The 25,673-nt window shown below is 44.3% G+C and overlaps 1 protein-coding gene across 6 annotated transcripts in view; it reads left to right on the top strand.

The window, feature by feature from the left end:
• The window catches only part of LAMA2 (laminin subunit alpha 2), a 3,129,796-nt gene that overhangs the window by 2,228,645 nt on the left and 875,478 nt on the right, over positions 1–25,673 (top strand). For all 6 annotated transcript variants that reach the window (XM_085611831.1, XM_085611827.1, XM_085611830.1 and 3 more), the window contains one exon: positions 9,416–9,540. In XM_085611831.1, coding sequence (XP_085467957.1) covers positions 9,416–9,540 — 125 coding nt within the window. The remainder of the gene's footprint in view (positions 1–9,415; positions 9,541–25,673) is intronic.

Here is a 25,673-nt window from a genome sequence, read left to right as displayed (position 1 = left end):
TTCAATGCCTCCTTAGCCTCAGGCATAGTCCAGCGAGATTGGAAAAATGCCATGGTGAGGGCGCTTTTAAAGAAACCCCACCTGGATCCCTCGGAATTGGGCAACTATCGGCCCATTTCACTACTCCCCGGCATCAGCAAGGTCGCAGAAAAATATGTTAACCATGCACTCTCCGCCCACCTAGAAACCTTCAACCTGCTCCACTCCTCACAGACAGGCTTTCGCCCTGGCCAGGGCACTGAAACTGCATTAATAGCGGTAGTGGAAGAGTCACAGAAGATTCTTGATGCTGGAGGATCCTCAGCCATCATCCTCCTAGATCTAAGTGGAGCCTTTGACACGGTGAACCATCGTATTCTGATTCACCGTCTCAGAAATCTGGGAGTAACAGGTAAAGCCCTGTCTTGGCTGGAATCATTCCTGGAAGAAAGATTCTTCCAGGTATTTGAAGGGAACATCCGGTCCCAACCAGTACCTCTCCAATACGGGGTACCTCAGGGCTCCTCCCTGAGCCCCACTCTTTTTAATGTCTACATGTCCCCACTAGCACAGATAGTTGCCCCTTTTGGAATCCAACTGGTCACTTACGCAGCTGATACCCAGCTCATTGTGGCCCTGAATCAGGAAGAGCAGTCATCTACCAATCTCTGCTCATGTCTTAAAGAAGTTACCAGCTGGATGAGCTCATCTCACCTTTAGCTTAATGGTGATAAAACCGAGCTCATGCTGCTGGGTAATCAAGCAAGCTTCAATCCCAGCAATTCATGGCCACCATGTATGGGGCCCGCACCATTACCCAAACAGGAAATAAAAAGCTTGGGCATATGGCTTGACCATGACCTCACTTTTAGAACCCAAGCAAGAAAAACGGCCGCCACTTGCTATGGTATGCTTCACACCTTACGGAAAGTACTCCCTCTTCTGCCTGCCCATTCAAGAAAGCTTGTGGTTCAGGCACTCGCCCTTTCCAGGCTGGACTATGGCAATGCCCTTTATCTGGGCGCGCCTAGATCAGTCATTTCCAAACTTCAGGTTGTCCAAAATTCAGCTGCCAGGCTACTCACAGGCATTAATAACCGTTGCTCATCCAAGCCTGCCCTGAAGACACTCCATTGGCTTCCAATACAAGAGAGAATACACTTTAAGACCCTTTGTATCGCACACAAAATCCTTCATAATAAAGGCCCTCCCGTCATCAAAAACCTAATGAAACCTTATAAAGTCACCAGAAGTCTCCGCTCAGACCAACTTCATCTAGCGGAGGTCCCCAGAATCAGAAGGGCTCGGTCAGAAGGTCGACTTCTTTCCTACAACGCCTCGAGACTCTGGAATACCCTTCCTCTCTTCATTCGTAGGGAAGCTAATCATCTGTCATTCCGAAAACAACTCAAGTCATGGCTATTTCCATAACCCCGCCTTCTCCTTGCCTCGTATCCGCAGCGCTGGGATGCCTCCGGGTAGCCATGCGCTATATAAGCATATTTTTCATTTCATTTCATTCATAAATGACTACATTGATGATGTTTATTACGATTTTTTCCATTGATGGTCCATTCTAAAACGGTGGCAGTAGATTTCGTGGGGAACTCGAGACCCTTATTTTAAGTTACGGGTTGAACTGGTTAAATTAAAACATTTCCTCGCCAGCACACATTTCGATAATGGTACCTCATTAGAATTATTTGAAGTACAAGCAATTTTGTTCTAAATTCACTTGAGCAGTAAGTGTTTAAGTGCACTTTCTTGGTCAGACTCTTTGCACGTAATATTTTCATACCCATATTTGGGCCTAGCTTTACTTCAACGTGACAGCCTTGGATCAAGAGAGAAATCCCTGCACGAGCGTTGATGCCGGTGCCGAGTTTGAGAGCGGATGTGAAAAGCGGGAGCAGTGTTTCAGAGAGCAGTATTTCTCCGGCCTGTCATTCTTCCTCCAGACCCAGGGGCAGCCGGTTACTGACAGGCGGCAATATTTCATCAGACTTTTTTCCAAATCATCTCCATCTCGCGCTCCCTCAGCAGAACCGGAAGGCCTTGAAAGCTGACACAGAAATTATGAAAAATGTATGAAATATGCATTCCAGTCGGTTCGCAGTGAGACAGACACCCAACCAAAACTCTATTCCCAGATGCAGTGGAAGTGGATTATTTTAAACACACTTAATCATTGCAACCAATGTGTGGTTTGTTGTTCACATGTGATGATAAGGGGGGGGGAGGGAGGGGGGTGTTAGGTAGCCTGAACACATTCAGTGCCTGCAAGCAAAATCTCGCTGTTTACAGTGAATGACCTGCGGACAGCACCTTTACAGAGAAGTGGTTGACTTTTAAGGCCAGGGCCACACAAAAGTGTAAATGTGTATGAGGAGATTTACACCAGCGCATGTTCTACTGTTAGTTTTCTGCCATTCGCAAAACAATTTCAGTCCTACGCCTGGAAAGCTTCACTAGACGCAGGGTCTCAGGCGTACTACTGGGAAGGTCATCTGACACATGAACCTCCCTCCTCCTGGAAGGGTAGTTACTTGCGCCCTAGACGCAGGGTCTCAGGCGTACTACTGGGAATGTCATCTGACACATGAACCTCCCTCCTCCTGGAAGGGTAGTTACTAGCGCCCTAGACGCAGGGTCTCAGGCGTACTACTGGGAATGTCATCTGACACATGAACCTCCCTCCTCCTGGAAGGGTAGTTACTAGCGCCCTAGACGCAGGGTCTCAGGCGTACTACTGGGAATGTCATCTGACATATGAACCTCCCTCCTCCTGGAAGGGTAGTTACTAGCGCCCTAGGAAAGGGTCTCAGGCGTACTACTGGGAATGTCATCTGACATATGAACCTCCTTCCTCCTGGAAGGGTAGTTACTAGCGCCGTAGACGCAGGGTCTCAGGCGTACTACTGGGAATGTCATCTGACACATGAACCTCCCTCCTCCTGGAAGGGTAGTTACTAGCGCCCTAGACGCAGGGTCTCAGGCGTACTACTGGGAATGTCATCTGACATATGAACCTCCCTCCTCCTGGAAGGGTAGTTACTAGCGCCCTAGACGCAGGGTCTCAGGCGTACTACTGGGAATGTCATCTGACACATGAACCTCCCTCCTCCTGGAAGGGTAGTTACTAGCGCCCTAGACGCAGGGTCTCAGGCGTACTACTGGGAATGTCATCTGACACATGAACCTCCCTCCTCCTGGAAGGGTAGTTACTAGCGCCCTAGACGCAGGGTCTCAGGCGTACTACTGGGAATGTCATCTGACACATGAACCTCCCTCCTCCTGGAAGGGTAGTTACTAGCGCCCTAGACGCAGGGTCTCAGGCGTACTACTGGGAATGTCATCTGACACATGAACCTCCCTCCTCCTGGAAGGGTAGTTACTAGCGCCCTAGACGCAGGGTCTCAGGCGTACTACTGGGAATGTCATCTGACACATGAACCTCCCTCCTCCTGGAAGGGGAGTTACTAGCGCCTTAGACGCAGGGTCTCAGGCGTACTACTGGGAATGTCATCTGACACATGAACCTCCCTCCTCCTGGAAGGGTAATTACTAGCGCCCTAGACGCAGGGTCTCAGGCGTACTACTGGGAATGTCATTTGACACATGGACCTCCCTCCTCCTGGAAGGGTAGTTACTAGCGCCCTAGACGCAGGGTCTCCGGCGTACTACTAGGAATGTCATCTGACACATCAACCTCCCTCCTCCTGGAAGGGTAGTTACTAGCGCCCTAGACGCAGGGTCTCAGGCGTACTACTGGGAATGTCATCTGACATATGAACCTCCCTCCTCCTGGAAGGGTAGTTAGTAGCGCCCTAGACGCAGGGTCTCAGGCGTACTACTGGGAATATCATCTGACACATGAACCTCCCTCCTCCTGGAAGGGTAGTTACTCACGCCCTAGGAAAGGGTCAGATTTGAGTTTTTGAATGCCAATGTCATAAGTTGTTGGGTGTTCAGTAATGTACAAGGAAAGCACAGTTCTGCCCGCTACCTACCCCTAATTTGAAGTTTACAACTGTGTAATTGTACTCACACATTGTAGAGAATTGCAAAGTAGTAAAACCATTTGCGCCTATCAGAAATTCTGTGACTACCTAATGAGCAACAAAGAAACAGTTTTAGCTGTAATCATTCCTTCTGTTTATTCATGGATGGGAGCAGTGCTGTCTGCAGCTCATGTTTTAACTCAGAGTAATACTCAGTAAATATGCAGTCAACAGCGACATTTAATGAAAAACAGGTATGAATATTCGCTCTCCACCTATGTGCAGGCGCAAAGCATGTCATCCATTAGTGACATGAAACCAAGGAGGATATCAATAAATATACGCACCCTGCACCAGAGCAGATAATAAGGGTTGTCACTTTTGTGTGTGACTGTGGTCCCCTCTGTGATATTCAGTGAGTATCCATTGCTTCGTTGTGGAAGCGTTCTTAGGTGGACTTTCTTCTTGAGAATGGTGGCATGATCTCAGGCAAAACAGCAACTCTCTTTTGCGTGTTTATCCACTTCTAAAGCACTCTCAAAGGCAAATGAGTTCATGGAAGACAAGAGTGAGGTGGGACATGCAGAATGTTTCCCACCATGGAGGTGGTACACATTTAGACCACCTCTAGTGAACCCTCTCTGCAGAAGGGTTTGGGGTTATTTGTACACATCTTGTCCATTTGCCTCTGGCTTCCTTGGCAGAGTGTATGCATGCAACTGTACTCGTTGAGGAGGAGCTGGGAGGGCCCATTGAAGGTGTGTATACCATGGACAGGACTCAGCTTCCGGAAGCCATTATCCCTCTAAAAAATGAAAGCAGTCCCATGCTCTTGCTCACAGAGCCACCTGCTCAGCGACTCGCCCAGCATTCGCACAGTCCCTGTGAGGGCTCGCACATCCTTTCATGGAGTGGTCAAGTGCCCCTAGGTAATGAGTGTGCCGCCGATGTGTACACACACACCTACCCATCTGTCTTGAATTTCTGACTGTATTGCCTGCACCATGCTGCAGCCAGTGGCATAAAGAAAACATGTGGGGCCGCCCTGCAAAGTACATGGCGGGGGACCGCCACGCTCCGGATCCGGTAAGGAGCTCTCAGGCCAGGGGCTGTGCACAGTGTTGGAGTGGGCCTCTAAAGCTCGCACCCCCACACCGCGGGGGTTGCTTGGGCTAATTTTACTTCACTGACTGCAGCCAAGCTTTTTCTAAGGGCACAGAGCAGTCATCTGTCATAGAACTGTGCCCTTTTTGCCTACTAGCTGGAAATGGATATGTGCAGATGTGTTTCGTTTGGTGATGGAAATGGATATGTGCAGATGTGTTTCGTTTGGTGATTTATTTAAAGTTACTGCTTATAGATATTTGCAATTAAAATTAAATTATTTTCTCATCAGCACTTCTTCTTCCTTTAAATATATTCTTATTAGACTAGTATATTGAGCCAAACTCTTTGTGGATACCTTTCCACTGAAAACGTTAACACAATGCAATCACACACACAGGTCTTATGAAACGTGCTTTTAAAAACTATTTTTCAATTAGTTTAAAGTATGTGATTGTAGTACTGCAATCAATATTTTGTGTTACTTGCTGATTGTAATTTCATGTAATGACAGAGCATGTTTATTTGCTCTGAGAATGACGAAATGGAGCACCTGTGATTGAAATCTATTGGTGTCTTTAGGGACACACCCCACATGTATGAATTATTTATAAAATGACCGTAAGAGATGGCATTATATCTTATTCAGCTACCAAAGTAAACTAATGTGTATGTCCTCTTTGTCTGTGATTGTTTAGGGAGAAAGGGAATGCCTAGGATGCATTTATGTGTCCACATTAGACTTAAGTAATTATGAGAGACCTGATAGAAAAAAATATACATCCAGGTTGTTTTGGGTCCACTCTTCATGTGAAATTTGATTGCATTGTAAGAAGCAAAAGACATTTTATTTTTCTTGAAGAAGGTGGATGAGAGTAATCAATCTCCACCGAAACACTGCATCAATGTTCTTTTTAAGATTGCCTTGTCAGGACTGTATCACCATAGAAAAATATATTTCTCTTCTCTGATGTCTGGATGTACAATTACTGTGAGGCTTATAGTATAGATTGTGTGTGAATTGAGGGAGTAGAGCATAAGATAGATAGATAGACATTTTATTGTACAGTTAATTAAAACCATTACAAAAAGATCGTTTAAAAACAAACAAACAGAAAAAAGAGAAAAAGGTTAATACGTCTTTAGTGCTCATCATAAAATAAGGATAGCTGTGTGTTTAAAAACTGCGTTCAAAATTTAAGAGTCCTAAAATCAGTTCTTGCCCTGGGGGAGTACAAGGAGTGCAGAGCTAAAACAATTCTTGCGTATCCTGTACTCTTTTCAAGCTTGACCTGATTGGTATTCCACTGTCAAAGTTCGGGTTATGTTGTATCGGTCCATAATGACGGTATTGCGAGGGCGTGTTCTCCACACATTATCATGTTCTAAGCTGATTTGGTAGTCTCACTGCTCCGTAGTGGTCCTTAGTGATCAAGTTTTGTTTTCCCACTAAGGGATCGGGTGTAGAGCTGGTTTCCTTTTGTGTATTTTCCTTTTATCTTCAAGCTTGTGCCTACTCCCTTCTTAGAGATTTGCGGGCTTAGGTATGTTGTAAGACCAGATTAAAAATGTTCTTGATGTGCTTCCATTTTGAATCTGAATTCTGCGATTTCCAGGAATTTTACAAGACGACAACTCAATTGGACATTGTCGCCCGAAAAACATGCCAAAACAGCTTGCCTGCAAGTTCTTATTCGTTTTTCGTTAAAGATTGGCTTTAGAATTGTTCGGCGGTCTTGTAGCAGGTCCTTGCAGTTGGTGATGAGATGTAAGATATTTTCTGCACCATTGCCGCAAAGGCGACACTTTGCTGGCAGGGTTGGGCGTAGCCATGGTGCTATGTGGTTTGCCGACGGCAGTAACCCTAAACGAAATTTTAAAAACTTTTCTTTTATTCTTTTGGTGAAGCAGGATTGCAAGTATTTTTGTGGTCTTAGGCTGGTGTATGTTTGTATGGTTAACCAGCCATGCGCTCGCTCCGCCAGTTTAGTCTTGTCCTGCAAAAGTGATTCCTTTTGAACGGTATTGTTTACCACTTTTTTGAAGCCCGCCACTGGTCCTCGTAGATTCCATAGTTGGTGCAGCCCCAGTGATTCTAATACGTCCTCCAAAAAAAGCCTTGCTGGACAATTCACCCTGTCTTGCAGCTCCTTCCATAGAAGAGTGTTTAGTGTGTTTTCTTCCCCCTTGGAAATTTTGTACCAGGTTTTTAGGTATGCTCCTTTACGAGCCAGAACTTCCCTGGTGAGACCAAATTCAAGCCTGATTTGCGCTGGTGATGTATACCTTGGTAAGCTGAAGATCATACGCATTGCTTTAGTTACTGTTCCATCTAAAACCTCTGCATCCCTTCCTCTCATAGCTTCACTGCCGTAGGTGATAGATGGTATCAGTTTTGCCTGTATCACCTTTAGTAGAGGAGAGAGGGTTGGTCCAGTGATATTATTTTTGAGGTTTCTTAGGGATACTGCTGTCATTAGACCTCTCTTTTTTATTTCCTCACATTGAGGATTAAAGCTTCCCTTGGCGTCTATGATGACCCCCAAATATCTGTATTTGGTAGTAATATCCAGTTTTATTGAATCTATAAACCAATTTTTTGTTATTTTCCTTGTTTGTTTAGTAATACACATGACTTCGGTTTTTTCGTAGTTAATTTTGAGTTTGTTTGTAATAGAATACTGAGATGTTATGTTTAATAGTCGCTGTAGACCTATGGGGGTCTGACTAATTAGCACCAGATCGTCCGCATAGAGTAAATTTGACATCTGTGTCCCTCCCAGTTTTGGCGCATGGGAGTTGCTATTGTTAAGCAAGTTTGATAATTCGGCCAAAAAGAGATTAAATAACATCGGTGCTAGGACACATCCTTGTTTCACTCCAATGCCTGTGGGAATTTTTTTAGACAGAAAGTCTCCTTCGCCTAATTTGACCTGTACCCAGGTGTTACTATGCATAAGGATTAGTTGGTTCAGTAACAATTGGGGGATTCTCATTTTCTTTAGTTTTTGCCAGAGAATGTTCCTGTTTACATGATCGAACGCGGAGCTATAATCGATAAAACACAAAAATAGTGGTTGCTTTGTGATGAGTGCGTGGTCAATCAGAAGTGATAAAGAAAGTATGTTTGTGGTCGTGCCCATACTTTTACAAAAGCCAGTTTGGTTGAATGGAATTGCTTTTGTGTCACCCACCCATGCTGTTAGTTCCTCAAGTAAAAGGCCTGCGTAATATTTTGCCTCGTTGTCGAGCAGGGCTATGAGGCGGTAACTTCCTGGATTGTTCCTGTCACCTTTTTTAAAGATTGGGGAGATTATTGCCCCTCTCCAGGACTCTGGAATTGTTGATGTCTGCAGGATTTCAAATGTTGGTATAAGGACCTTAGCCCAGTATTCAGGGTCTTCTTTGAAAATCATAGGGGGAATACCGTTGGGACCTGGTGCACCTTCGCGTCTCCCTTTAGAGATTCTTTTACGGATCTGTAAGTTATTTATCACAGTTCCTTCGGTTTGTGCAGTGGCATCATTGTGTAAGTGTGCCCATTCTTCTGTGTCCTTTTTAGGGGTGAGTGGTCCTTTCCACCCTTCCTGGTCTTCGTTTAGGTGTTTGCCGAGAAAGTTTGCCCAAGCTTCTTCTGTAGGGCAAGATTCAATCCCGTTGTTTTGCTCACCAGTAGGTACCGTCCTCACTTTACGTAGGAGGTGGTTGATCTTACGTTTTAGGGTTTTGACCTGAATGTTGTTACTAAAGTTGTAATCGTTCTTATTTCTTGGTATATTTATCTCGCATTTTTTCCGAGCATTTTTGTCTATTCCGGCTCTTCCGCATAGTGTTTTCGTGAACCGCACCCACCTCTCGATTGGATCTGTACATGCTATTTGTGCCTCTTCAAATGCTTGTTTTGCTTGAGTAGAGCATAAGGAACTGGGTGTATATAGTTTTACTGTACAATATTTACCATGCTAAAAGTGTATTTTTACTAAAATGTAATTTGTATTTATTTCGGTTGATTAAAAAAACTGATTGTGATACTTAATATTTGGAAGCTCTTCATTTCATGTCCGATAAAAGGAACATTTGTTATAAAACAAAAGTTTATATACACTTCACAAAAAAAAGCAAGTAGAAAAGTTATTTGGCAGAAAGTATTTGAAGATAGGCAGATCTGTGTGACTGTAGAACATCTAACCAGTGGTAGGAAACTTGTCATTGTGGGCTGAATGTTGCTAGGGTAGTGTGGCATCAGCAGTTATTACACATTAGACAACATGTTGTGATGCCACACTATTTGATCCTTTTGCTTCCATTTATGTTTGTTTGTTTGTTTACAGGCATGCCGACACAACACTGCTGGCGACCACTGTGAAAGGTGTGCTCCAGGTTACCATGGGATTATCACTGGCTCTCCAGATGACTGCCGGCCATGCGCCTGTCCTTTGATCATTGCCAGCAATAAGTAAGAACAGCCTGCAATTCCTGGTACTGACTTTTCACAGCCAGGCACTTGCTGTGTTATTGGTATTACTTTAACTTGTGTGATGCTGAAGTAGTATCTTAATGCAGTATTACATTTGGAACGTGTGTTGCTACATGCCTCTGACATATCAGAAGACCAGTGTCCAAAGGGTTGAGAGCAGTTGTGGATAGTTGTGAAATGTTATGTTAGTGTATTTCCATTTGTAGGTGTTTTGTAAAGAGCTGCTTGCCATTGTACATAACTTAGGTATTTGCAGAAAGTAAGCACACAGAGCGGGGTCTCCGCACATAAATCGACCTATCTTATTACATGTGGAGCCGCACTCGTAAAGATCCTACCCGTGAATCCCTTTGTGAATGGCAAACAATTTTGAACCTGTAGAAAGGTGTAAGTTTACCTTTGTGAATCAGGGCCAATAAGTTCATGGTGTTAGAGTCCAGCAGGATAAGGGGGTAACCCTAGCTGACAGTCTTCAATCTGCAGACACGGTTTTGTATACATTCTTTTTTAGGGGAGAGCAGGGGAACATAACCAATCATAATATGCATTCATATATTCAGGATAACCAAAACATACTCAAATAATATCCAAACGAAGTTTCTTAAGAGTACATTTTGCCATACATATTCGTTGTGGTTACCCTTTAAACATAAATGAATCTTCTGCCTGATTTGTTCATATATGTGTGTGTAAGGTGTGCATGTATCTAGGGTTTGTCCCTTTGGGCTGTTGATCATTGATGCAACCAAAAACTGGGTTAATGTGCCCTTTGTTGAAAGTGGTAGTGTCTTTGATGTTAGGGTTCAGCGTTGTGCTGGTTTCAAGAGTGGTGCCATGCATTTTAGGGATGCTTAAGGTGATCTCAATGGAGGTAGGCGCATGTGGAGTGAGATATGGTACATCGAAAAATTATATTCAGAGTTGCAGGTTAAATTGTTTTTTTTTGTTTGGCATTGTGGTGATAGGGCTTCATGCAAGGTAAGTGTAGGGGAAATAGGATTGAGGTCTGAGAATAGAAGTGCAATTATTAAGGAGGTAAAAGTAGAATGATGGGGACATTAAAACAAATACTTATCTTTAGTCTTCATTACTCCGATTGCCATGTTTTCCTTATCACAGTACTTTAAAAAAAAATAATTCCAATCTACGTGACTCTCAGACAAATTAGCCTCCAAACTGACATAAACAATTCCGTTTCCTGCCTGCTACAATATGAAAGAAAGTATCACTTTTATAACGCTCTCTAAAAAAATCCTCTCCGTTCTCTTCGATTTTTTTGAAAACCCTTTCTCCTAACTCTTGATTTGCTGTACTGTAATGTAGACTTACAAATTGCTCCCAGTCTTGAAATATGGCAGCTCTATTCAAGTGCATAAAGAGTGTCCTATGCACAACCACCTAATGAACCGCTACCATCTCGGGACTAGGTGGGTCTTTATTCCAGATGAAAACAAAATGACCTTTTTGGATGAACGTTAAGGTCAGGCCAGATGACTGTAACATCACGGAAAACAAAAACACAGTCATGTAATAATAGGTCTCCTAGTTAACCAGTTCTTTAAGGCGACGTAATAACTAAAACATATCTTTGCTGACCTTAAGGGAAAGGGTAACTCATGTTACAGCACCAAGAGAGTGTAATGTAAACTTTTCAACATTGAGGACACATTGGCCTCATACACTCAAAATGTCATCAGGATCCAAACTGCCAATGAATGCAGCTGTGTAACTTCTCACCAGGCCTCCTGGTATGAGCTGAGCTATATAGGTGTAATGTGGGGATACAGCCATTACATCACATGCGTTACAACGCATGCGATTACAATGCGGTCGTTACATCGCAGTACATTACAATGCAAGTCATTACATCGACTTGCTGTAGGGGGCGCGCTAACCTAAGGAATAATATAATTTACTATTCCAACACCTTCCCTACTGTTGCTCACACTGGAGTTGGAATAGTACATTATACTATTCCTAAGTCCAGCGCGCCCTCTACAGCAATTTGATGTAACGACTTGCGTTGTAATGTACTGCGATGTAACAACGCATTTGTTGTAACGACCGCATTGTAATCGCATGCGTTATAAACGCATGCGATGTAAGGTGCTATATTCATAATGTGCATCTTCTTGGATGTGCAACAGGTGGTAAAATCTTCCCAGTTTTCAACATATATCTGTCTTCAGTGTTCAACATTAGAACAGCTGTAACTCAAATACCACTTCTCTAAACCAATTTTTCCTCTGCAAATCTTATTTCCTGGTGACCAGAGAAAACTCACAGGTAGCATCTTCTGAGTTTTAAGGTCTTCATTGGAGTGGATAGCCACAAGAGGAATATCACTGTCATTCATCTACTATCTGCTTTAGGAGAAGAGTTCATATTCAGTAAAATCACCAAGGAACTATTTGTATATCTGCAAATGATGAGCACTTTCTACATTCCCAAGACATTTTTCATGAGTTTTTCCAAGTCCGAAGGTAAGCTGAGACCAGACCCAATCCCCCCCTTTGTATCTGACCCACGCGTCTTTCGCTGTTGACCATAGCTTTTGACTCTGCCCCCATCTTCCGCGACCAGATACCCGAGGTTGTCTCTTTGATCTTATAGCTGCTATTTTTCCCTAAAAACTGTAGAAATTTATAACTCTGGTTCTACTGGTTGGATTCAATTCGTGTTGGTGTCTTGTTATTTATTAGAATTTACTCCATATTTCTAAATTGGTTTGGGATTTTTCTTTTCCAGTGTTTTGACATTATTGCTGTTTGTGTGCTACATATATATTTTATACATTTCGCTTAAGCCTGACTGCTATTGTGTCAATCTAGCAGAGGGTTATGCATGGACCAATTTAGTGACATTTTGTGACTCACCCTGACAAAGATTGTGTTTATTATTTGAGTGGGTTTTCCACCCCTTTCAACAAATTACCACATTTCTTAAAATCTCTTTCTCAGGTGCAGCTGCCTTCTGTTCAGCTGGGTTACATAGTGTTATTCAGTAGGCTTTCAAAGAAGAGTTTGCATTCAAATATAGGTGCCAAAGAATCAGCAACACGTGGCATTTCTAAAGGAAGTAGTGATGTTGTAATAGAAGGACACAATTAGGGGGTTGCAATTGGTGGCAAGGCCAGTTAACACCTATTAATGTCTAGGAGCATGTGAGAAATATAGCTGGTAACAATCTTCCCTGTAATCTCACCCAGCGCAGGCACAAAACAGGCTCAAACTCCAAGTTTGCTTAATATTCCTGTTTCATACTTAAAATGCATGTAATGAAACTTAAAACAACAGAGGTTATGGCTATATTTGGAAACCTCCCTGAGTGTTAGAACCAATATAATCATTCCATTAAAAGGATACTTGTTAGTACTGGATTAATTACTGAAAGGGAGGCTATGATTTGTTCTCTCACAAACTTAGTAAACCAATGAGTTATTAGGTAAAACACAGTGTCAATTAGAAGGCTTGGGCCTACCCCTCTTAGCAAAGAGAAGCAGGCATTTACATAGAGAAATGTGAGTTAATTATTTAAACAGCACCAAAACACTATCAAAAATCAAAAAAAAAACTGTAAAATTCCCTATCCAAGCTGGTTAAAAGAAACACAATTATACATAAAAGGAGATCCACATTACAGAAATTGGTTCAGTAATTAATGTCTTCAATTTGGCTTTGTGAAACTTTTAACCTGTGTCTGGGGAATAGAGGCAGTCATGTGCACCACAGGAAATGCAGCTGTCATTAATAATTCCAAGAAACAATTTGTTAAACCTGGCATCCTTGGTGTGGTTTTACCCCTAACTTTTTGTCTTCAGACCTTCTGTTTTGTTGGCTTCGTTTTTGCTGGCCTTAACGCTCTGCACTCCTTACCACTGCTAACCAGTGCTAAAGTGCTTGTGCTTTCTCCTCTAAACATGTTAACATTGGCTTATATCAAATTGGCATATTTCATTTACTTATAAGTCATTAGTAAAGTGGTAGTACATGTACCCAGGGCCTGTGAATCAAATGCTAATCGTGGGCCTGCTGCACTTTTTCTGCCACCCACTTAAGTAGCACTGTAAACGTGTCCAAGGTCTTCCATTGCCACCTCTGTGTCCAGTTTTAAACCGCCATGTTGACCTAGCAAAATAAACCTCTTGTCATGTCCAAACCTTCCTTTGTCATACAGATAAGTCACCCTATGGTTAGGCGCTGGACAGTGTCCAATGTATTTAAAAGGTTAGGCATGAACGTTTAAGTTTTACATGTCCTGATAATGAAATACGTACATTTGTTTTCACTTCTGCAAGGCCTACCTCTCCCAAAGGATAACATTGGAGTTACCTTAATACATTTTAGAGTTTAATTTCCAAATCTTCTGGAAAGGTTCACTCAAACACACCCCATTGGCAACAGTTTGTGGTAAAAGAACACAAGCTTACAATCTGTACCTCAGAATATTTACATCAGCATCTGGTAGATTTCAAGCTATCTAGACCTAGAGAGCTGCTCAAGGCAGCAGGTGAGTGGGTGGGAACAACAGTACCCAAGAAAAAACAGGGGTGATCTCAAGAAGGGGGGTTAGGCCCACAGAAGGAAAAGGAGGGAGGTAGAAAGCCTACCAAAGAAGTTCCATCAGAAGCCCAGAACCCTACAGAGGGGGGTCAATTCCCAGCCCACCTCTAGTAAACAGAGTGGTAGGAACCCAGAGTTAAAGAATTTATTGTAAAAGAGGTTGTGCACAGAGGGGATGCAGCCTGTTCAAAAGAAAGGTGACCAGTGGAATGGCCAGTGTAGCCTGAGATGAGTACACCGCAGATGAGGAGGTCCTAGTTGCTTTTAACCGGAAAAAAGGGTCAAGATGGTAAGAGTGGTAGTAAGCAGTTTCACCAATTCAAGGTGAAAGGGATCCCAAACACTGCCCTGGGAGACTCAGGTGCTAGTCACATCGTAGTGGTGGACAGGTTAGTGTCCCCAGACCTGTATTTGCCAGGAGAGATAAGTAGGGTAAAGCCAACCTCAGAGGAAGTCACGGGCTGTCCTGTGGCCTTAGTGTCCTCTAGAGGTAGAGATTACTCTTAGCTGACCTAGGGTGGTAGGTAGTCCTGACGCCCCCCCAAGCACACCCCCAGGATTTCCCCTGGGCAATGACCTCCCAGAGGTTGGCTTGGTCCCATAGGCTGGTGGCAGCTCAGGGCGTTGCCAGTCCCAAGGACCCTGGGTGTCCTGTCTCCAAGGCTAGGAGACGAAGGCCCCATAAAAAAGGTAAGGGTGAGACAAGAAGGCCAATCATAGTAAGAGAGCCACGGGCATCCTACCCAAGTAGTGGAGGACCCAGAGATTGGCTCTGGTAAACCCACTCTTGACCCCAAGGAAGTCCTGGAGTGTCAGGCAACTGATCAGATTCAAGAAGTTCCTTCTGGGCTGAGCAAAGAAGGAGTGAAAGGAAGGTGCCTGCCACCTAACGTGGTAGCTGCCCACCCTGAAATGTTAGAGAGGCACTGTGACACCACGGTAACTGATCCACCTGGTAGTGGACTTGAATAGTTAGCAAGCCCGTGCTGCTTCCCGCTTATGTTTCGGTGCTAGTGGGTGGAGTTCTAAGTTATTCTTGCTGTGTGCACTACTGCATGTTGTAGGGTGCTTAGCAAAGGATGTGGGACTGCCCTAGTTTTAAATGTTTAATTGCACCTATCTTTATAACATGACTCCGAATTTTAGGGCATATTTGCATGTTTTAAACTTACCCCTGCCGAGGCAGACCCGATTGAGCGTGCTCCTTTGGCGTTGAGACTTTCTGTTTGGAACGCAAATTTTCCTTCGCTCCATTAAGACATACTCCAATGCCATTTTGGGAGGGGTTAGCATTCTAGTCCCCCTTCTGGCTGCTATAAATAGACCACTGTGGCGCGGATGTGCAGCGAACATGTGCAGTTGGCACACACAGCGGGCGTGCTGCAGATGTGCCGCTGGCATTCCAAAGGCAAACCCGTTTGTGCCCATCCGTGTCCAGATTGCAGCCAGCCATGCTGCCCAAAAAGATACCGGCAGGACTCAAAGATGGGGGCAGGACGAATTGGTGGCTCTAAGAAGGGAAACATGTACAGGTATGCCTCTCGCTAACGTTCGGGGAGGGGACTTGGAGTTTTGTTGTCCGGCCTGTGACTTTACTCTTAACTCTAGGCCAGAGCCTAAGGCAACTGAGGTAGCACATGAACCTTTTCCAGACCTCCTGGCCCAGTGAGATAAAAGCATGCCTTATCATCTGCAGATTCCTACCTAAGCATGTATCCAATGTCTGCCAATCCCAGAGAATAACAATTGGAATATTATGTTCCTCACTGAGACTTGGTTAAGGGATAAAACAAACCCAGATGTGGCCTTGGCAATTCCCTCAGGCTATTGTATAGTGTGTGCCAACAGGGGTGGCGATAGGTATGGGGGTGGGGTGGCCATTGTCTGCAAGGATTCTTGGGAGATTGCCACCTCCAACCTGGGCCAACATCAAAGGAAGTTTCTTTTGTATCAAAATATCCCCCTCCTTTTCCTTTTCGAGGCTGCTGCTCTACAGGCCACCAGACTGTTCCCACAGTCACACACCAAAACTGGCAGATTGCATCGCCCAGGTATTCACAATCTATGTCAATTTTACCGTATTGGGGGATCTTAACCTCCACATCAACGACCCCCGGTGCCTCCACAGCGTGCATTTTCTAACAGCACTTACGGGCTGTAACTTAGTCCAGCTGGTGACAGCTCCTACCCATGAGGAAAGCCACATACTAGACATCATCTTCTTTAATATGCAGGAGCTGAGGGTTGATAAGCTGTGGTTTTGTCTTAGGACCAAAGAGGTGGCCAATATAATTCCTAGTGAAGTCAAAAGGAACTGGAGCAATGTCACCACTGAGACCCTGGGCCCAGTTCTTGACGGATCAAGGCCACAACTGACAACCACAACCGAGACGCAGTCTGTTGTAATGTGTGGCTGACGTCGACATTTGACAAAACTGCCCCTCTGAGATCTGTCACCTCATCCAGACCGGCCCCGTTTGCACCTTGGTTTTTGGAGGAAGTTAGACCGGAAGAAATTTGGTGTAAAAGGCTGGAACGAGAGTGGAGACAGTTGTACTCGCCTGACGCAAAAAGTGCAAACAAAAAGGCCTTGAAGAAATACCATAAATTACTAAATTCCAAGAGGAGGGAATATCTGACTGACCTTATCGTTAGCTCAGAAAACTCGTCAAAGGAAGTTTTTAGGATCGTGAAATCCTTTACAAAACCCTCAGCATTAGAATGCAGTTTCCGCCCCTCGCAGGCCCTATGCGATAGCCTATTGGATTTTTTCGAAGATAAGATAATGCAGCTCCTGTAACAGAGTCCAGAGTAACTGAAGACTCCTATGACCCCCCCCAACAATTTGCATGTATTTGCAGAATTTCTTCTGATCTCTGCAGAGGTGACTCTGGCTGAACTTAGGAAATATAAATCAGGTTCTCCAGGGGATCCCTTCCCGGTGCTTTGCTTCAGACTGGTGACCGAGTGGCTTAATCCCATCTTTAACCATATCTGGAATGCTTCGCTCAGGACTGGAATCTTCCCAGCCACTTGGAAACAGGCTTATTTGCTGACCGCTATCCGTACCGGCCAAAGTGCTGAAGAAAACGGCTCATCAACCATTAGCCAACTATGTGGAAACCAACGATCTTAAATACGACCCTCAATCAGGCTTACGCACAGGGTGCAGAACTGAGACTGTGTTGCTAGATGTAGCTGACTCAGTTCGAATGTCAGTGGACGGCCGCTCATCAGCCATGCTTGTGTTATTAGACCTTTCGGCAGACACAGTGTTGCATGCAATCTTGCTGGAAAGACTAAAACATGTAGGAGTACAGCACTTGAGTGGATTTCTTCTTATCTTACTGGCCGTGGCCAGCAAGTTTTTCTCTGCCCTTTCACCTCATTAGTTAGACAACTTAGATGTGGAGTGCCCCAAGGCTCTGCCTTAAGCCCGTTGCTCTTTAATATCTACCTAACTCCGCTAGTGGCCCTCATTTCTAGGAGAGGGGTCAAGGTAGTCTCTGACACGGATGACACCCAGCTGATGTCATCCTACAATAACCTTCCATGGCAGCCTTTGACTATTTTAAGGACTGCCTGAAAGACATTGCAGGATGGATGAATGAAAGCTACTTGAAACTGAATGCTGATAAGATGGAGGTCTTATTCTTTAATCAAGAATCACCCCCCCCTCCTTGCCTTTGGTGGCCTGGGGAGCTGGGCACCCCACCCTCCCCTAAGGACTCAGTTAAAAACCTTGGAGTCAGATGGGATAAGGTTCTGGCCATTGACAGCTGTCTGTAGCCTCTGTTGGGTGCTTGCCTTTGTGGCCGCACTATCCTTGGCATGGGGATAAAACCCCATGATAGGGAGTAAGATAGGACCCCTGGCCATGTTGGTCATGGTGGGGTTACTCAAGTGTTGGGTGACCTCTTTGGGTTAGCTAGATGTTGTCCTAGCTAAGGTAGGGCTAGTGAGGAAGGTACGTCACAGTCCCAGGCAGAGTGAAGAAACAGGGGTGCTAAAGAGACAGTCTTATCTAAGGTCTAATTTAGATTTGGGGCTGTCATAGTTGAGGTTGGTCAGCTCCCCAGAGGGAATGACCCTGGCAGAAGGATGTGAGGTAGAGTAGGCCCTACAATAGTCAGCAAGTTTCCCTACATCCTTTCTCACTGTATAGTCAAGGAAACTTACCAGCACACTGATTAAGTTCTCCTGGATGTATTAGCTGGGGTGTGTGTGTGAGAGAGAGGAAACATCCTTTTTGCTGGATTCCCTCTACACTTTTTGCCTCCACTTGGAATGAAGCTGTTTGTTTTTGGCTCTGAAAGTGCACTTAGGCCTGCTAACCAGACTTCAGTGCCAGTGTTGCATTGTCTATCCCCAATGGGGATATACTGACTTACTTATAAGTCCCTATTGTATCGTACTAAAGGTACCCTTGGCATGTAAGACAGCGTACCCCACAGGGCTGCAGTACTGGTTGTGCCAGCTTGTGGGTGACAAAGTACAAAAAGACGGCTATGGCAGGGCTGTAATTTGGCCTCAATGCTTTTTAACTTATAAGTTAATAATTTGGAGCAGGTCCTATCTGATTCAAAAGTAGATTGTCCCCCAGGTGGGGCTCCGATGTCTGCCGGTCTTATTATAAGCAGATGAAGCGGTACTTATGGCCAAAACTGCCAGGGGTCTGCAGACCTTACTGGATTCCTTCGTTTATTTTATGGAGTAGTTGGAATTATCAGAGAACAATAAAAAATATTTTGTTATAGTCGTAAGTCCCTGATCCACCAAATTGATTCCTTTTAAAGTTGGGTATTCTACGGTGGCAAAGACATGGGAGTTTTATTATCTTAGTTTGTTGTTCGACTTCTCCCTGAGCTGGCATCCCCTGATTAACAGGAAAAAAGAGGACATTGTTAGGGCAAATATCGCTGTATTTAATTTTGCTACACGACTAGGCTTGCAGGCACACTAGTGCTCTTCTACAGATTTATAGGGCTAAGTCTACCGCTAAAGAAATTTATGGGAGTGAAATCTGGGGTTCCACCAATCAGGAGTTGCAAATTGTCGGAAAAAAACAAATTCTGTGTGTCCCGCAAAGTATCCCAACCTTCTCACTGCATGAAGAATTGGGAGTGGCTTATCTAACCGACATTACTGCCTTTCGGCCACTCTCCCAGTGGATAAATACGATCCAATAGGCCAACTGAGTAAAGCGATTATCAAGGACTGCCTAGACCTGGATTATTCTCTTCACATTCCCTGGTTTAAAAATATCAGGAACTGCTTTTTTTTAACTTAGGTTGGGGTGATTTATCTAGGAATACGGACAGTATCTGCAAGAAGGACCACAAATGGGTGAAAGAACACTTTTTTAGAAGGAGGCTGTTGGATAGTGAGGGGGATGCTCTAATACAGACTAGTGTTCGTCAATATGTCCTCTTGAAAACCATGCCCTCTACCGAGCCTTATCTCTTGGGGGAAGGGAGTAGGGGTGTTAATCTTATGTCCTGCGGCTGTGACAGTAAGTCTCTGCAAAACACGGTACATTTTATGATGTTTTGTAGCTTCTATAAAGTGCCCAGGAAATATTATATTCTCCCCGTACTGAAAAAGGCTAATTTTATTCCGGTTCACCCCGCACTCATATACTCGCAAATGTTTTCGGGAGATACTATTCTTTTTTTTTTGTCAACAATCTTTTTATTTAAATTTTTTCAAAAGCGTATCATTACATAGTGCCATGCTAATCACATATCTTGAATCATACAGTATGAAGCTATAAAGAGGTACATTTGCTTCCTTTCAGAGAAGGTATGTATAAACTATCTCAAGGTAAACAGTAAAATAGCACCATTGTTCATCTTCATAAATTAGTCTATTAAAACCAAAATCCCTCACAACTACCCCCTCCCCCAAACATAAAGGATGCACTGAGTTCTGTTTTATGCCTGTTTGAATGTAAGGGTTGCTTTGTGTGATCAGAGGGCCCCAAGAGACATCTTCCCTATGTCCCCGTCTCGGGCTCCCCTCTCACCCCTTGGAATGCTAAAATTTGAAGAGGTGTAGTGCCCAGGTACGTGTAGGGCATGCAAATAGGGGGAGGCCCCGCGATAGGTACTCCACCAAGGGTCACATGTGTATTCAAAGTTTTTAAAGGTGTCCTCCAACACGCTTGCCATTATTTCCATAGTGAGTGCCTGCCATAGGCGAGTGTTCCATTGGGTCAGAGAACGAGCCTCTTTCTGCTTCCATGCTGCTGCTCCTCCTATTTTGGCTGCCCCTATACACAGCCATTGGATGGTTCTATCACTAACTGTCTGGCATTTGAGAGTGTCCGACTAAAGACCCAACAGTGTCGACCCCAGGTCAGAAGGGATGGGATAACCCAATATGTCCTTAATTTGTGCCAGAATCTCTGACCAGAATAGCCAGATTGTTGGACTGTCCCACCAGAAATGCCTAAAGTCCCCTTGAAAACCACATCCTCTCCAGAATAAGTCAGACGTCTTGTTGTAAATCCTTTTAAGTTTCGTGGGGTACAGATACCAGTCATAAAGCACTTTATAGTGAGCCTCCCTTGTTCCCATTGAGTGATTGAATTTGTGTATGTCCATATATAACTTGTCCCAATGATTATCTGAGAGACTCACCCCCAAGGTATGCTCCCAGAATAGCTTGTGTCTGGGCTGCTCAGTATGCAGTGTAGACTGTAGCATTTTATAAAGGTGAGAGATCGTGCCTTTTGTACCCTTCTCTAATTTCGCTAGTTTCTCTATTGGCGTGAGCTCTCTAGTCGCAGCTTCCCGGATTCCCCGAGTAAGGACCCAGTATCGCAGCTGAGAGTAGTGGTAATCTTCGTTCGCTGTAAGGTTAAACTCCCTCTGACAATGCTCAAATGTGAGTATGTCCCCCTTATGAAACAGTTTGGAGATCCTGAGACATCCCCCTTCCTTTCACTCATCGAAAGGGCCCGGGGTCTCTGCTGGTGGAAATGCTGAGTTATAGTGTATGGGGTAAACAGTAAAGGGAAAGTGGGCAGCGCTGACAGCCTGTGTATGTCGTCCCACACCTTGAGGGTCGTTTTATTAGGTGTACTTAGATAAACATTAGGCAGCCGCTCCGCTTTAGGTTTCCACAGAAGGTCCCAAATATTCCTCCCCATCACTGCCCTATCCACATGCAGCCAGTGTTTGTCTGACACCCTGGAAGACCACTCTGTGATCACTCAGAGTTGAGCTGCTTTGTAATATAGAGTCATGTCTGGCAGTGCCAAACCCCCTTTATTTTTGGGGAGCTGGAGTTGGCAGAGTGATAATCTTGCTCTTTTTCCTAGCCAGATAAGGCAAATGATCAGCGATTTTAATGTGGTGAGGTACCCCTGTTCTATCTCAATTGGGAGGCCCTGGAAGAGGTAAAGCACTTTAGGCAGTGTCATCATCTTAATCGCCTGGACTCTGCCTATCCACGAGAGGTACGCGGGAGTCCATCTATGAAAATCCGCTTTTATTTGCTGGAGAAGTGGGGGATAGTTTGCCTTGTAGAGGTCTTGGAGCTTGGGAGTAATTCTTATTCCCAAATAAACATTTATTTTTTAGCCCATTGAAAGGGCCTGAATTAACTAAATCTTCCATGTCCCTTTGCGACACTGTGAGGTTCAGCAGATAGGATTTAGTAAGATTAACCCGTAGCCCAGCTACCTGTTGAAACCGCTGCAGTTCCTTCATCACCTTCACCAGTGTGGTTTCCGGCACTGTGACTGATAGGAGCATATTGTCCGAAAGAGGGAGATCTGTGATCATCCCCTCCAAATGGAATGGCCCGTATCTCAGGCATTATATGAATTTTAACTGCCAACGGTTCTATATTGAGGGCAAGAAGCAATGGGGAGAGGGGGCATCCCTTGCAAGCCCCCCTGCTGAGCTTACCCCGTTAACCAAGATCCTGGCACTAGAGCATGTGTAATTTGCTCTGATCATGGCTATAAATCTGTCACTAAATCTGTATTTCCTCAAGACCTGGAAGAGAAAGGGCCAATCCACCCAATCGAAGGTCATCTCAGCATCTAACGCTAAGAGGACGACCGGTAATGATTTTTTATTTGCCTTTTCCACTAGATGGAAGACCCTCCGCAAGTTGTTATGAGTTTGCCTGCCGGAGATGAACTCAGATTGGTCCGGGTAAACCAATTCTGGCATTAGTGATTCTAACCTACTAGCCAGAATCTTTGTTTAAATGTTGGCGTCTGGATTGAGAAGCGCTATCGGTTGGTAGGAGCTGCATAGTTGAGGGTCCTTCCTAGGCTTGGGCTGCACTGAAATAAGGGCCTCTCTGGTAGAGTTCGTCACCCTCCCCATCTCCGCCATAGAGTTACTCCGCCATAGGTTACGGTCCTCAGGGGTAAATTAAACGCCATACATAGTGACAAAGCAGAGTTAACCCTTCCACGCCTTAAATGCTCTACAAACGAGAAAGGAATTAGGGAGCTCACCTGGCCAGAAACCTGAGGATAAAAAGACTGGACTATATAGGAGGTATACCTACACCGGGGGGCATAAAGCAACCGCGGAGACAGAGAGCAAATCTAAAGCCACATAAATCACCGGGCCCAGATTGCCTGATGGCCCAGTTTTATAAAACTTATGGAGGAGATACTATTCTTAATGTTCTTAACTTTTTAAAAGCTGCTGTTAAGTTGAGAAACAGTTTTGATTAAACTCCTTAGGGTGTAGGACATTTGCCATTCTTTTATCTTCGTAGGACCTTTTAACTGTATATTTATTCTATGTATTTTTAATTTGTTGATATCGAGGATGATTTTGAAGTGTGTCATGGCTTGCTATACTTTTATGGTTTTCAATTCAAAGACTAAATAAAATTTATAATGATTGATTGACTCCCAGCCTGCCACTGCAGCCTGAAAAAGCAGTTTCAACTGGTACTTCGACTCTGTCATTTAAACCAATAGCAAAGCCCCCACTTCCCTTAACAGTATGTGCAAGTCTCCCCTAAGGAAGTCCAATGTAGCTCAAGGCAGGGAGCTGTATATTAAGTTGGGCATACACTTTTAATATGTCCTAACAGGAACACTTCCAAATTGTCATTTTTGCTGTGGGAAGGTTAGGAGTCCCATTGGCTTTAACAGGGTTAGTGGCTGACTTCTCAGCCCAGTTAACTTCTGAATGGGACTACTAAAAGGGTACTTGAGGGTAACAAGTAAAGTGTGGCATTAAACCCGACTTGATGCTCAAGTCGAATTGAACTTTTAAGGGAAAAGCAACTTTTCAAAAGTTGCTACTCTGTTGCATAGTTTGTCCTGTGGCTTCGTACAATTGCTGGGCACCAGACAGCCTTATGCCTTCTTTGGGAGTAGTGTGAATGACTCTCAGGCTTGGGAACAACAGAAATCTGCTACAGAAAGGTTTTACCTTCCCCTTGCAAGAAGCCACTCAGGATGTTGACCCTAAAGGTGAGCGTCACAGGCTAAGTTGCCTTTGGTGGCACATCACGATTCAGGCCCAGCAGCTGATGTCCACTGTTGCTTCATGATTCAGGAGAAGTAGCTTAGGTCACGCTGCAGGTTTGCGATTCCACCTAGGAATTACAGTGGAAAATCTGGGGCTGCCAGGGTACACAGATTGTTCTCCTTTCCTCTTTCTCAATGGCCACCCAGTTCTTTTCTCTATTTAGTAAACTATGACTAATAAAGGCCAGTGGAGGATCGTTGCTATTAGGTTGAGCCAGTACTGCTCCAACTTCCTTTCCTGAGACATCTGTATGTACTATGAAGTGCTGACTGTGGTCATGGTTGTTCAATATAGGTGTATTGCGCTGTGCTTTCCCCTTGACCTCAAAAGTCTTTTTACATCCCTCAGTCCAAATCACCTTTTTGGACAACTTCTTGGTTGTCCGTGGGGCACTTGTAGTCTTCTAGTTTGCCACAAAATGTCCGTAGTAAGCAGTGAGTCCTGAAAAAGCTCCCACTTGTGTCTGGTTGATGTGCACCTCCCATTTCAAAACAGACTTAATCTTGGCATTCAGCAGCCGTATTTTCATATTTCCCCACTGGATACCAAAGGCAGACTACATTGGACTTCCCAACTTGGTACTTGGTTACCTTGATGGTAAGGTTTCTCCCCTGTATCCTGACCAACACCTGTTCTTGGTACTTCAGATCAGCCTTCCGTAAATTGCTGAAAACTGCAATGTCATCCAGGCTGACCACATAGAACATTTCTAGCCCTCATAGAATATTGTTTACTATGCCTAGAAAGTGGCAGAAGCTTTCTTCAACTCAAAGGGCATTATGTTAAAATGAAATAAACCCTTGGTGTGGAAAATATAGTCTTCTCCCTGGCACTAGGGGCTAAAGCAGTCTGCCAGCTGCTGTTTGGTCAGATCAAAGATACTCAAGTAGCTTGCAGCATCCAGTTGGTCCACCAGCTCAGGATATGGAACATACATTTGTTTTAGTGATTTCTTTGTGGGCCTGGAAATGGACACCAAAACACATGTCTGTGAAATTTGTTTGAGCACCAACACCAAGGACAATAGGATCACTCAGTCCAAGCCGAAAAATCCAATAGCTTCCCCACTTCTTCCTTAATGCGCTATTAGACGTAATCAGACATGCAATAAGTCTTGCCTTTGATTGGCAGACTATCTTCTGCACCTATATCCTGTGCAAAAGCAGTTGATAACTGTGGAGGGATTGAGAAAAGATTGAAAAAGTATCCTAATTCCTTCTCTACGCTCTTTCTGCAGCTCCAGTGTTAAAACAGGAGCGTGCTGTACCTTTACAACAGTTCCATCCCTAAAGTCACTATTCAGTAAGTCATGAAGAGGCTAACTGTCTCCTTCAATATCCTCTGCCATAAACATGATGTTGACTGCGCTATCTTTTTGGAGGTAAGGCTTAACCCAGTTCACATGGAACACCCTCCTGGGGTCCCTTGAGGCGGGCGTGTCCACCAAAATGTTCACATCAGTCACCTTCTGTACTGCCTTGTATCGCCCACCCCATATATCCTCTAAAACTGAGACAAATGGGCTTCAGCACCAATACCTCTTGATCTTCCTGGTAACCACTCAGGTAACCATACACAGCAAAGCCTGCCATCCTACCCTTCATCTCTACAATTCATCAAATAGCAGTGCTCTAGGAAGACTAATCAACTACCCTTTGCTCGGCAAAAGGCTAATTGAATTATTAAAGAAGTGTAGAGCATTTCCTTCCAGGTTCAGGAATGTCAGCAATCTCAATAAACAACCCTGGGTGCAAAAGGCCACTCCTTGGGCAACCAAAAAGATCTCATAGGCCTCTATGACTTTGTCTCACTCACCCACACACTATGCAAGTACCACACAATCTACAAACGCAAACACACCCAACATAAACTTGGGATTTTAACGCTAACATCTGGCAAAGCGCATAGAAGTGGAACATTGCATAAGTATGAGTGTTTGTGATATTTCTATAGTGCGAACCTAGCCAAAAGGCAGGCGAGCGCTGTACAGGCTCAAAGATGAGCATAAAGTCTAAGAATGATCAGAAAGGTGTTT

The sequence above is a fragment of the Triturus cristatus genome, chromosome 6, assembly GCF_964204655.1.
Source record: "Triturus cristatus chromosome 6, aTriCri1.1, whole genome shotgun sequence".
Taxonomy (NCBI): domain Eukaryota; kingdom Metazoa; phylum Chordata; class Amphibia; order Caudata; family Salamandridae; genus Triturus; species Triturus cristatus.
Note: the sequence above shows the minus strand (reverse complement) of the source record. Positions and strands in the feature narration are given on the sequence as shown.